Source organism: Equus przewalskii, chromosome 3 (assembly GCF_037783145.1).
Source record: "Equus przewalskii isolate Varuska chromosome 3, EquPr2, whole genome shotgun sequence".
In the NCBI taxonomy this organism is placed as follows: domain Eukaryota; kingdom Metazoa; phylum Chordata; class Mammalia; order Perissodactyla; family Equidae; genus Equus; species Equus przewalskii.
Window position 1 is genome coordinate 53,887,643 of NC_091833.1, and position 12,420 is coordinate 53,900,062.

The 12,420-nt window shown below is 38.3% G+C and overlaps 1 protein-coding gene and 1 long non-coding RNA gene across 6 annotated transcripts in view; one reads left to right on the forward strand and one right to left on the reverse strand.

Moving 5' to 3' along the window:
• Positions 1 to 139: 139 nt before the first annotated feature.
• Positions 140 to 2,541, forward strand: LOC139082541 (uncharacterized). Its single transcript, XR_011538634.1, has 2 exons — positions 140 to 347; positions 798 to 2,541. It is a non-coding gene; the product is annotated as an uncharacterized lncRNA (long non-coding RNA).
• Positions 1,156 to 12,420, reverse strand: part of COPS4 (COP9 signalosome subunit 4) — a 46,177-nt gene continuing 34,912 nt past the window's right edge. For 2 of the 5 annotated variants that reach the window (XM_070614477.1, XM_070614475.1), the window contains 3 exons: positions 7,843 to 7,958; positions 6,118 to 6,202; positions 1,156 to 1,682 (listed from right to left, as the gene is read on the reverse strand). In XM_070614477.1, coding sequence (XP_070470578.1) covers positions 1,549 to 1,682; positions 6,118 to 6,202; positions 7,843 to 7,958 — 335 coding nt within the window. In that variant the 3' untranslated portion in view covers positions 1,156 to 1,548. Of the gene's footprint in view, positions 1,683 to 4,298; positions 5,771 to 6,117; positions 6,203 to 7,842; positions 7,959 to 12,420 lie in introns of those variants that run through there. The other 3 variants (XM_070614476.1, XM_070614479.1, XM_070614478.1) reach the window with 3 other exon arrangements.

Here is a 12,420-nt window from a genome sequence, read left to right on the forward strand (position 1 = left end):
GCTGCACTTAATGTTTGCTGCAGCTGGTAAGTGGCAGAGGCTTCTGTTTCCTCTATTTTCCTTGTTGTTTTTCTTCTTCCCTGTTGTGCTGTTTTCCTAAGAATTCTTTCTTAATGAGCCTGTCTTGCAGCTCGCAGTCATAATCCACTCATACTGTCCTGGAGCTCTGTTGCGGTGGTGGTAAGGTATTTGGGAAGCATGCTATAATCTGACATCTAGTTTTTACTTGGCCTCAGTCCCTGGGCTATGACCTTCGGAAGTGTTTCTTAGCCTTTTTTCCCTCCTCTTCTATGAACGAGAAGACTAACGGTGGCTGGAACCGTCTAACTGCCTTTGCCCCAGGTCAGGTAAGGCTCTGGTAAAGTAGTTTCCCTTGGAGGCAGGCTGTCGTGGAAAATGCTCTGGGTGTATTTCAAATAGGTACTTTCTCCTCCCCTGCCCTGCCTGAAACACAAGGGGATCCCTGATCTTAATTACGAGAACTTGGTGGGGTTCCTGGGGGTAAATCCTAGAAAACGGGGGGGCTCCCTTAGACTGGGCCCTCAGGGATTTTTAACTGTCAAGCTAGTCCACACTCAGCCTCTAGTAATTTGTCAAAGCTACCATTTCACTGTCCATATCAGTTACTAGCTCAGGCAGATCCTGCTCCTGGCAAGCTGATCTCTACTGTGATTCTATTTGCCTGTCTCTCCAGTTTTGGTGGGGGGTGAAGGGTGGGGGGAGTGGGGGGGTACGGGGGTGCTTTGCCCTGTGACCTCACTTCTCTGGTGGATCTAAGAAAAGCCATTGATTTTCAGCCTGTTCAGCTTTTTTCTTGTCAAGATGGAGTGACGACTTCCAAGCTCTTCACACGCTGGAGCTCAAACTGGTAGTCACCCACAAACTTTTTAAAAAAATTCCTTTCCTCATTTTCTCTATAAAGCGAAGTTGAAATAACCCTCTCCAAGGAGCCTTCCCTGATCCCTCTCTGCCAAATGACAAGCTCCTGCTCGTGTGCTCCAGTACTTGGTACGACTACAGGATTTACACTTCTGTCTACTGGCTCTGAGACTCTGGGAATGCCTGCAGAACACGCAGTATGGCTTATCTTTGCATTTCTAGCATATGGTATAAATCATTATTTGCTAACTGAAAGGAAAAAGGAACAAAACACTGTTTACTAATTGAAAACAAAGTACTACTTTATTTGGCTCACTTCTCCATTTATTAGAATAATCACATTTGGAGAGGCACAAAGCACTTAAGTTTTACATGACTACAAAGTTATCACGAATCCCAAACTTTTCAGCCACAGATATTTCACTTATTCCATTTAAAGAAAAAGCTTTCAAAACATCTTAGTTTGATGCACAGAGACCCTGAATACATGGGAACTACGTATTTTTAAATGCTTGTACTTCCTGCTCTGATAATGTCTTCTTTAAACAGAATCCAGCATAAAAGGAATGGAAATACGTAAGGTCATGATGCAAATGCTTTGGAGAGAGAGTGAAATCAATCTGTACAACAAGGAAAAAGATGTAGTGTGCACAGAGGTTCTGCAGGGAGTCACTGGGCCATCTGGGCTTCCATGGCTTGTGCTGTCCATTCTGGTGCTGTCTGACTAATTTTCTCCAAAAGGTTATTCACTTGGAAACAAAGTGACTGGATCTGTTTGTCCCATGTTGGCAGGGCTTCTCGTGCTAAAGAAAAAAGGAATAATGTACAAAGTTGAAATTACTCCTTTGTATTCACAGCAAATGTGAGTTAAAAGATAAATACAGTAGTATAATTTTTAGAAGTTTACTCCAAAAATTGTGGCTAATAAAATTAAGCTGATTAAGCAATAATTAAGAAAAGTACCCAAATCACTGGCACAAAATATAAAACAAAAGTATATATACACACAGATACATATTATTACTATTCACGAAAACAAAATAAAACCAACCAACCAATCTCAACCACAACCGCAATAAGACAGCTTCACTGAAGCCAACTGTCTCATCCCCAATGTTTACTGACTCATAAGACACTGCCACCTACTGGGGAAAGTAAATCTGTATATTCAAGGCTGTCTCTACCATGACTCTGAAGGATAAATATTTTAATATTCAAACCCAGAACAAAAAACTCACCATGAATCTAGCAGGTTTTTCTCTATATCAGCAATATGTAGTTAGAAATAAAAAACTGGGGGGGAAAATCTCATTCAAAACAGCACCAAAATTCACAAAAATGGGCACAGAATTAAGGAAGAAAAACATCTATAAAATCTAAATTAAGGGGGCCGGCCTGGTGGTGCAGCAGTTAAGTTCTCACGTTCCGCTTCTCGGCGGCCCGGGGTTCACTGGTTCGGATCCCGGGTGCGGAAATGGCACCGCTTGGCAAGCCATGCTGTGGTAGGCATCCCACATATAAAGTAGAGGAAGATGGGCATGGATGTTAGCTCAGGGCCAGTCTTCCTCAGCAAAAAGAGGAGGATTGGCAGCAGATGTTAGCTCAGGGCTAATCTTCCTCAAAAAAAAAAAATCTAAATTAAAAACATAAAAATAACTTGAGTAGACCAAATCACATTCCCAGATGGAAAGATGCAATATCATAAAAATATCAATCCTCTCCTATTAATATATAAATTTAACAAAATTCCAAAGACAATCCCCCTTTTCTCTGTTTTGCTTTCTAAACAGGACAAAATTATTAAAGTTAACATGGAAGAATTGACGTTTGAGAATAGCCAAGATAATTTTGAAAATTAAAACCAGTGGTAGGATTGTGGTACACCTATACAATGGAATATTATTCAGTCTTAAAAAGGCATGAAGTACTGACTATATGCTACAACCTAAATGAAACATGAAAACACTATGTTAAGTGAAAGAAGCCAAAAGGTCACATATTGCATGATTCCATTTATATGACATATCCATCAATAGATAAACCCATAGACCAGAATACAGATTGGTGGTTGCCAGTGGCTGGGGAGGGGGAGGAATGAGAAGTAAGTGCTTAATGGGCACAGCTTTCCTTTTGGGGAGATGGAATGTTTTGGAACTAGGTAGAGATGGTGACTGCACAACATTGTGAATAAACTAAATGACACTGAGTTGTTCACTTTAAAACGGTTAATTTTATGTTACATGAATTTCAATTCAATTAAAAAACTAAGTAGAGGGACAGTAGTTACTTTACCAATAGTAAAATTTACTATAAATTGGTTTATTACCATACTGTTAGAGATCAGTGGAATATAAAAATAGATCTAAAAATACATGTGAAACTTAATATAAGTCACAGACCAGAAAGCATGTTTTATTTAATAAATGATACTTGCATAATTGGCGATCCATCTTTAAAAAACTAGATGATAGCTTAAAATTATACACAAAAATGAACTGTAGACAGATTAAAATTTTAAATATACAACAAATAAAAATATTAGAAATTTTAGAAAAATATTAGTTTTACTCCAAGGTGAAGGAGACCTTCTTAATCAATACAGGAAACTCAAAAGCCATAAAATTAAAAATGGACACATTTGGCCACAAAATGTGTTTATGGTATGCATTGACTTACAGAAACACAACTGATAGAATAAGAAAAATATTTGTAATGCACATAGCAAACAAAGAGTTAAAATTATCATTAAGCCAAAAGCTACACCAAATTTACCCTGGGACGTCTGAAGGAGAGGGCTTGGGGGAAGAAGAAAATAGACAAGAAAAAGTAACATCAGTTCATAGAAGCGGAAACGCTAATGGCTAATACATGTAAAGCTATCAAACTTCACTACAGCCAAGGAAATAAACAGAAAAATAATTTAATATTTCCTCCCATCAACTGGCAAAAGATAAAAAGAAGAAGAACCAGCTATTGACTCATTCTCTCATATTGGTGAAAGTATAAATGGCTACATCTTTCTGGAGAGCAAATTGGTAGCAGCTATTAAAAACCAAAAGACTTATGCCACAAAGGATGCAACTTTTGAGACTCTGTTCTGTAGAACTAAGTGTACCAGGACATAAAGATACGCACCAGGGAACCACCTGAATGGCCATCAACAGCTGAATAGTCGAACTCCATGAAATACTAGCTGCTAGTAAAACAAATTAGATTTGTATCTACTGACTTGAAAACATGTCCATGGTACATTAACTTTTAAAAACAATTGTAGAATACTATGTACTTTATAACGTCACTTAAAAATCTCTCTATGGTTTTACTTATCTGTATAAGCATGTAGAAAGACACAAGACTTTATTATTAGTCATGCCAGGGAGCTGGGATTAGAGGAAGGGAGTGGAAGTAAAAAGATAATATGAACTCTTCCTTTCTTTATCCTTGTAATGCTTTGCTTGTTATTATCAGCATATTTATCACTGTAATTTTTTAAATCCAAGAAAAATATTCCACATTCTATGAAGTGGGAATATATTAATTTAAGTTGTCCTTTCACTTGGTGACCCCTCTGCTATATTATTCATCATATACTATGTTTGTTTATTCAATACTGATTTATTTGCCACTTATAACGTGGCAGGCACTGGAACAGATGTTGGATATACCATGGAGAACAAGAGAGACTTAACATCTACCATTAGGAAGCTTAGCTTGGAAGTAGAAACAGACATTTAGACAAATAGCTACAGAAATGAAAATAATTATGATTAATGCTAGGAAGGAATTCAGGGTGACAAGAACATATAACTTAAAGCTATACCTAACCTGGGGAGTCAAGAAAATCATTAGTGAGTAACGTTCTCAAACTAAGACATGGGGACAAATAGAAGATAGCTTGAGAGGTTGGTTGTGGAGAGGGGTGGATATTTCAGAATGTTTGATGAGGGAAGAATTTACAATGCTGGAAAAAACAAAAGGACCTCTATGGCTGGACTGAGAAGAGAAAGCTAAAAAAATCATGTGGGAGCTTTTGGAGACTTTCTAGAACTTTGTTCTACAAGCAATGAGAAAGCCATTCATTAGTGTGTCAAGGAAGAGAGTAACATGCTTTAATAATTTTTTACTTATTTTTTCTTTTTGTTTGCATTTTTAAAAGATCACAATGACTCTGGCTATACTAGGGCTAATGGACTAGACAGGAGCAATTGTAGATGTGAGAAAAAAGTCAAGAGGCTACTTCCCCAAACCCAGAAGGGGTTGTAGGGGTTCAGAATAGGCTGGTGATAGTAAGAAATGAAGAAAAGTACATGGATTCCACATACAGCTAGGAGGTAAAATTGAAAGGATTCCAGGCAGCAAAGAAGAATAGGGGTCAAGGATAAGAAATGCTGGAGAAAGTGAACAATGCAGTTTTTGGATGGCTGGTGGGTTGGTTGTTGTTGTGGGAGGCAGGTATGGAGGGGAGATAATGAATTCAGTTTTGGATATGTTCATTCCGAGATGCTCACGAAGCAATCAGGTGGGAAAAGCTCAGTAGTCAGAGTCACTGGGTCTGGGACTCGGTGAGATGTAGACTAGAAAGGTAAATCTAAGCATTGTCTTCATAGAGATGGTAACTGAGTCAATGGGAATAGATGAGATACCTAGGGAGACTTAGGAGAATGAGGAGAAGAAGGCTTAGGAGTAAGCCCTAAGCAACCCAACATTTAAATTAGAGGCACTACAGAATCTACAAAGATGACTGGGAAGCATACCTGGAGAAGGAGGAGGGAAGGCAGGAAGACAGGGTGAAGATGACAGAGGTCAAGACAATGGGGGCCAAGGGAGCGAGGGGTTCAAAAAGGAGTGAGTGATCAACCCTATTGAATATGCTGAAAAGTAAAGATGAGGCCTGAAAGATAAAAGGGCATTTGTTAGAATGAGCTGCTGAATAGGAAATGTAACTGTCATTTCCACATGCCCGATCTACGGTATGTGGTCAACAAATGTTTGATGAGTAAATGAATGTATTGATATAACTACTTCAGTTTCAAAATTTTCTGCAGGATAGAAAACGCTCCATTAAGTAGATTCATGAATATAAATTCATAAAAATTACTTTAAATTATTTCTTTGGGAAATAAGCTCATTCCAGTCGTAAGATTCTGGGTCAAAGGAAATTATTCAACATGTTTTAATCATAAACATATAACACTTTACTGCCATTTCATTATGACAAAAATAAGCAAAACTTCTTACTTTCAAAATGAACTATTCCATCAATCTGATCAATAAATCCATTCATACGGCCTTCTGTTATCATTTGTGATGCTATCTTTTCTGCCTGTTAAAAAACAAACAAACTCTCAGACACTTTAATTATCACATCTAATCGTTAGTCTCATATGATGAGAACTGAAAGCTCTTGGTTTAGCCACCCACCCCTAAGTTGTACATATGTGTTCATCTGCCATTCATCACAAGAGTAAATCCTGGAAATCTGCCTATTAAATCACCCCAATTCTTTCCAGGTTCAATCCATTATCTTAAGTTAATCAGGATCTGTTTTTCTTGTGAGATTTGGGACAAGAATCTAGCCCTCTTATAGATTTTCCTCTGCTGAAAATCAAACTAACAATTTTTCTTCTCACTGGGATCCATACCTCAAAAAAAACCACTAGTTTTTCTTATTTCATTTCAATTTTCACAGTCTTTATCACCCCAAAAACTCTTTAAGAAAATAATATTTTTGAAGGAAATGGTGAAAGGAAGAATAGATTTTCAAACTTAAAAGGGAATTAGAAGAATTTAAAAGACAATTAAAGGAGAGCAAAAGGTCCTCTACCTAGCTCCTAAAGACACGTTTCCCTATATTCTATGTAAGCAAACTGGGTTGTGACTTATTTCAGTAATACTGACCATCTTCGCAATCAACCCTGAATCACTCCTGAACAGACTGTGACTAGCACTTATTGTTAAAAATATACTCATGTCCCTTGGTCTCAGCAAGGGACCATGCCTCAAAGCCTAAGAAGAAAGCCTCTTTTCATGGTCACTAAAGCCTTGGTTCCCATATTGTTCCACTTCCTTTACTGTGCACTCAATGTGTACATGTAAAGGATTTGTGTTAGAAAACACTAAATTAAAATTCCACTAATAGATAAGAGGGGACATGATCCCCTAACTACAGGACTTTAAGGTTTGCAAGTTAGGTAAAGTGAAGGTTGACTGCTTGCTTTTACTATTATTTAAAATTAAGAGAATGCTTTTTAAATAACACCTGAAAGACCCACTAAATATTACTGGTACTTTGTTGGAACTTGTGCATAGCCAATTAAATGCTTATCATGACTAAGAATGAAATTAATTCCGTAGTAACTCAGTCAACTTCTTAAGTTAAATTGAGCACAGAAGTTACAATAGACGAGCCTGGAGTATCACCACAGTCATTCTCTCAAAGAGATGAAATACTTAACCTTTGAGTCAATCTAGGGCAGAAAAAAGAATTAAAGCATGTATCAAAATCTTAAGTTAGTCAGAAATCAGAAACCACTAAGAAGTGGATTTAAACAGACACTAATTGGACAGATGTTAGCTCAGGGACAATCTTCCTCAAGCAAAAGGAGGAAGACTGGCAACAGATGTTCACTCAGAGCCAGTCTTCCTCACCAAAGGAAAAAACAAAAACAAAAACCCAGACTCTAAACAATGAGATTCTCACAAAATGGGTATCATAACCTGTAAGCCTTTAAGATTTTCATCTGAGGTCACTTTATCATAAAGTACAGTTTAAAAAAACCAAAACACAGACAATTCCATTATAGCACTATTTTAATATTCAAATAATTTATTTCCATTTACCTGAGCTTTTTATGTATCTTTTTGTTGAAGCTGCCAACATTTATCAATTATATATTTTATTTTCTCATTACCTCAATAGTTTAGTCTCAACTTTCTTTTTATGTATTGGAAACAAGAAAATACCTTAGCTGCAGGGATCTCTAAAAGAGCTCCAAGTTCTTCGAAGGTAATATTATTATATAATTTGCTTGCAGACAACAAATTGTGTTCAATAACAGCTCTGTCCAAAATGCTGGAACCTTAAATAAATATAAATTAAACAGCTGAAAGTTTGAAACTAGTTTTAAACTCTTAAAAGATGCATCCTTTTCCTCTAAAACTTCTAGGCTTATAATAATTCATAACTACTGTCTTTATTTCTCCTATCAAAATTTAAAAAGTAACCAAAATGCCTTATTTGATATAGTTTAATATACAATTAAATACAAATACCATATTTAGAAAATGAGTGATTGGCAAGTAGTTACTAACTAGTTGAATAGATTAAACCCTTTGGGTTTGGGGGGGTTTTGCCTCCTTAGCTGGCTACCGGATTCACTAACTTTTCTTTTCCTGCTACAAGCATAAACTTCTATTAGCAAGCAGTGGCAAAACAATCATGCAACCTGTTCTACAAGCTTGAAAAAGTCCCTGATCTCTATTCTTTTGGGCACCCCACAAGCACCTTGCTCTGAGGGAATGTGAAAAATTTCTAGAAGGCTGGATCCGCTCCCTTCATATGAGAGATGAGGCATGGCATCCTCCCTTAAGTGAGGTAACAAAGGACCTGACAGAGTTCTGGAACTAAGGCCCCATCCAGAAGGTGTTAGACTGCTCGGCTCACACTATTCTTTCTTTTCCCTCGTTTTATTGAAATATAATTGATAATATAATATTGTATTAGTTTAAGGTGTAAAGCATAATGATTTGATATATGTATATATTGCAAAATGATTACCACAATAAATTTAGTTAACATCCATCACTTCACAGTTACAAATTTTTTTTCTTGTGATAAGAACTTTTAAAATCTACTCTCTTAGCAACTTTCAAATACACAACACAGTATTGTTAACTACAGTCACCATGCTGCACATTACATTCCCAGAAATTACCTCACAACTGGAAGTTTGTACCTTTTGACCCCTTATCCATTCTTATTTGATATTTCTATTGAGCACTTACTACAGGCCAAGTACTATGACAGGTGCTGTGGACAAGATATACTTAGAGCCCCCAAGGGAAGCATTCTGTGAACCCCTCTCTCGTAATGTTCCAGTTGCCCTTTTCTAGACTTCTATCTATACTCTTCTAGTTAACTCCTATGTCTTAACTCCTATCTTTCAGTCTCCCTTGCTGGTTCTTCCTTCTCACTCTTAGCTCGAAAATTAGAGGGCACAATTTTACAACCTCATCTGTTCTTTCTTTCTATATTGTTTCAATACCATCGATATGCTGATGACTATCACATACCTCTCTCTAATCCAGATCTCTCTTTTGAGCTCAGGTTTATACATCCAGCTCTCTAAATAACACCTCTACTTGGAAGTTTTATAAACACCTCAAATTTAATATGTTCAAAAGAGGACTTCTTGCTTTCTCTCCTCAGGCCTGTTCCTCTCCCTGTCTACTCCATGTCAGTAAACAGTACAGGAGGCTGAGGGAGGGGAGGATGTGAAGTTAATGTTTAATGAGTATGGAGTTTTACTTTGAGAAGATAAAAATTTGCAGACATGGATGCTAGTGATTCACAACAATGGGAATGTACTTAATGTGAACTACACTGTAAAAATACTTTAAATGGGTAAATTTTATGTTATGTATATTTTACCACAATTTTTTTGAAAAGCAGAACAGCAATACACCCAATTGGAAGGGTTGTATCTTTAGATGGGGGAAAAAATGAAAGATAAAAATGTGGTAGTTACTTTTTTAAACCTTAATTCTCAAAATTATTTATGTGGTAAGTGAGATAATTATTACTTCACTAATTCAGCAGCTCTGAAATAGGACTAGTGCTTAGTAATGGCAGAACTGAAATTTGCTAAAGGTGAAACTTGTAAAAATATACGTATCTACATGCTAAAGACTGATTGTTTGTATCCCCACAAAATTCAATATTGAAACCTAATCCCTAACGTGATGGTATTTGGAGATGGGGGCCTTGGAAGGTGATTAGGTCTCAAGGGTTGGAGCCCTCATGAATGGGTTTAGCGCCCTTATCAAAGAGACATCAGAGAGCTCCCTCATCCCTTCCACCATGTGAGGACACAGTGGGAAGACAGCCGTCTATGAACCAGGAAGTGGGCCCTCATCAGACACTGAATCTGCCAGCACCTTGACCTTCAATTTCGCAGCCTCAAAAACTGTGAGAAATAAGTCTCTGTTGTTTATAAGCCACCTACTCTGTGATATTTTTTTAAAACAGCCAAAACAGACTAAGACATTACAAAAATCAGTTGTATTTCTACACAGCATCAATGAACATGCCAAAAATGAAATTAAGAAAATACAGTTGTCCCTGGGAATCCAGGGGGAGGGAACTGCTTCCAGGACTCCCTGTGGATACCAAAATCCACTGATGCTCAAAGTCCCTCATATAAAATGACACAGTGTTTGCACGTAACCTATGTACATCTTCCCGTATATTTTAAATCATCTCTAGATTACTTGTAAATGCTATGTAAATAGCTGTTATACTATACTGTTTAGGGAATAATAACAAGAAAAAAAGTCTGTACATGATCAGCATAGACACAACCATCATAGGCCTTTCAATCTGTGGTTGGTTGAATCTAAGGAGGCAGAACCCGCAGATACAGAGGGCTGACTATAATTCTGTTTAAAATAGCATCAAAAAGAACAAGGCACTTAGGAATAAAAATATAAACCTCATAGTCTGAAAAGTACAAAACATTGCTGAAAGAAATTAAAGATCTAAATAAACAGAAATGTATGCAACACTTAATATCCTTAAGATGGCAAAACTCCCCAAATTGATCTACAGATTCACTGCAATTCCTATCAAAACCCCTGCTGGGGCCGGCCCAGTGGCGCAGTGGTTAAGTGCACACATTCCGCTTCGGGGGCCTGGGGTTCACCAGTTCAGATCCCAGGTGTGGACCTATGCACTGCTTATCAAGCCATGCTGTGGCAGGTGTCCCACATATAAAGTAGAGGAAGATGGGCACAGATGTTAGCTCAGGGCCAATATTCCTCAAAAAACAAACACACACACAAAACCCTGCTGGCTTCTTTGCAGAAACTGACAAGCTGACCTTAAAATTCAAATGGAAATTCAAGGGACTCAGGAGAACCAAAACAATCTTGGAAAAAAAACAAAGTTTGGGGACTTACACTTTATGATTTCAAAACTTACTACAAAGATACAGCAACCAAGACAGTGTGGTACTGCCAGAAGGACAGGCATACAGAATAATGGAATAGAATTCAGAGTCCAGAAAAAACCCTCACATTTACAGAAAATTGATTGTCAACAAGGGTGCCAAGACAATTTAATGGGGAAATAGTAGCCTTTTCAACAAATGATGCTGGGACAACTGAAGATCCAGATGGAAAAGAACAAAGCTGAACCCCCTACCTTACACCACTTATAAAAATTAACTGAAAGTAAATGAAAGGGGATGTGAGCATCATGGTGGAGTGAGCTGTTCCCTTAGTCTATCCTTGCTAAGATACAATGAAAAGGACATTCATTAACCAAAAGAGGACATCCACACAGCACAAACTGACGTCTAAGAGATCCACGCAGCCATACCCCTGAAGGTGGGGGGACGGGATCCCTGGGAAGCAGTGGAAGGAGGTAAGTGAATCTCCTCCCCCTCCCCAACAGCAGCGATCTAGGGCACGGGATGTCACGCAGCAGCTGGTGCATGACTGAGAGGAGATGGGGGATCAGGCAGCCCTCTGTGGGAACACTTATGCTCTCAGAGTTGCTTCCCAGACCATGGGAACACCCCACACTGAGGTGGCTCAGACACCATGTCAGCACCTCCACCAAGCCAAGCAGCACAGGCGGGCTGCCAGTGAGTGCAGAGAGGGATCATACAGCATCACATGGGATTGCATGCATGAAAGAAACCACCCACCTCCTGCCTGGCACACCAGATCAGCCCAGGCAAATAGGCCAGTTGGCCAGGGCAGCACATCTGTACCAGAGTGCCTGTGCCTGTGTGTGTGAAGTAGTGGTGGCCAGTGGGCAAACACAGAGAGCTCTATTGGCACAACTTCCAAAGAATGCGGTGGGTCCAGAAAACACAGCTCCTGCCTCACTCCCCACCAGTGGTGGCAGGTGGAATCTGGAACCAGATACTACAACTATGTGCCAGCAAAGGTTCACTCCATCAAATACTATGAAGAAATGCATTAACACTCCAGAGCAGAAGGAAAATGACAAGTCTCAAAAAAAAAAAAACCCTGAAGTCAAAGAAATTTACAATCTAAATGACAGAGAGTGCAAAATAGTTATCATAAAGCAACTCAATGTGCTACAAGAAAACTCAGCAAGACAGTTGAACAAACTAAGGAATAAAATTAATGAGCAAAAGGAATTCTTCACAAAAGAGATTGAAACTATAAAAAAAAAAACAAACCAAACAAATGCTAGAGATGCAGAACACATGAACAAGACAAAAAACAATCTAGAATCCTTAAAAAACATAGCTGAGGGGCCAGCTCCGTGGTGAAGTGGTTAAGTCCACT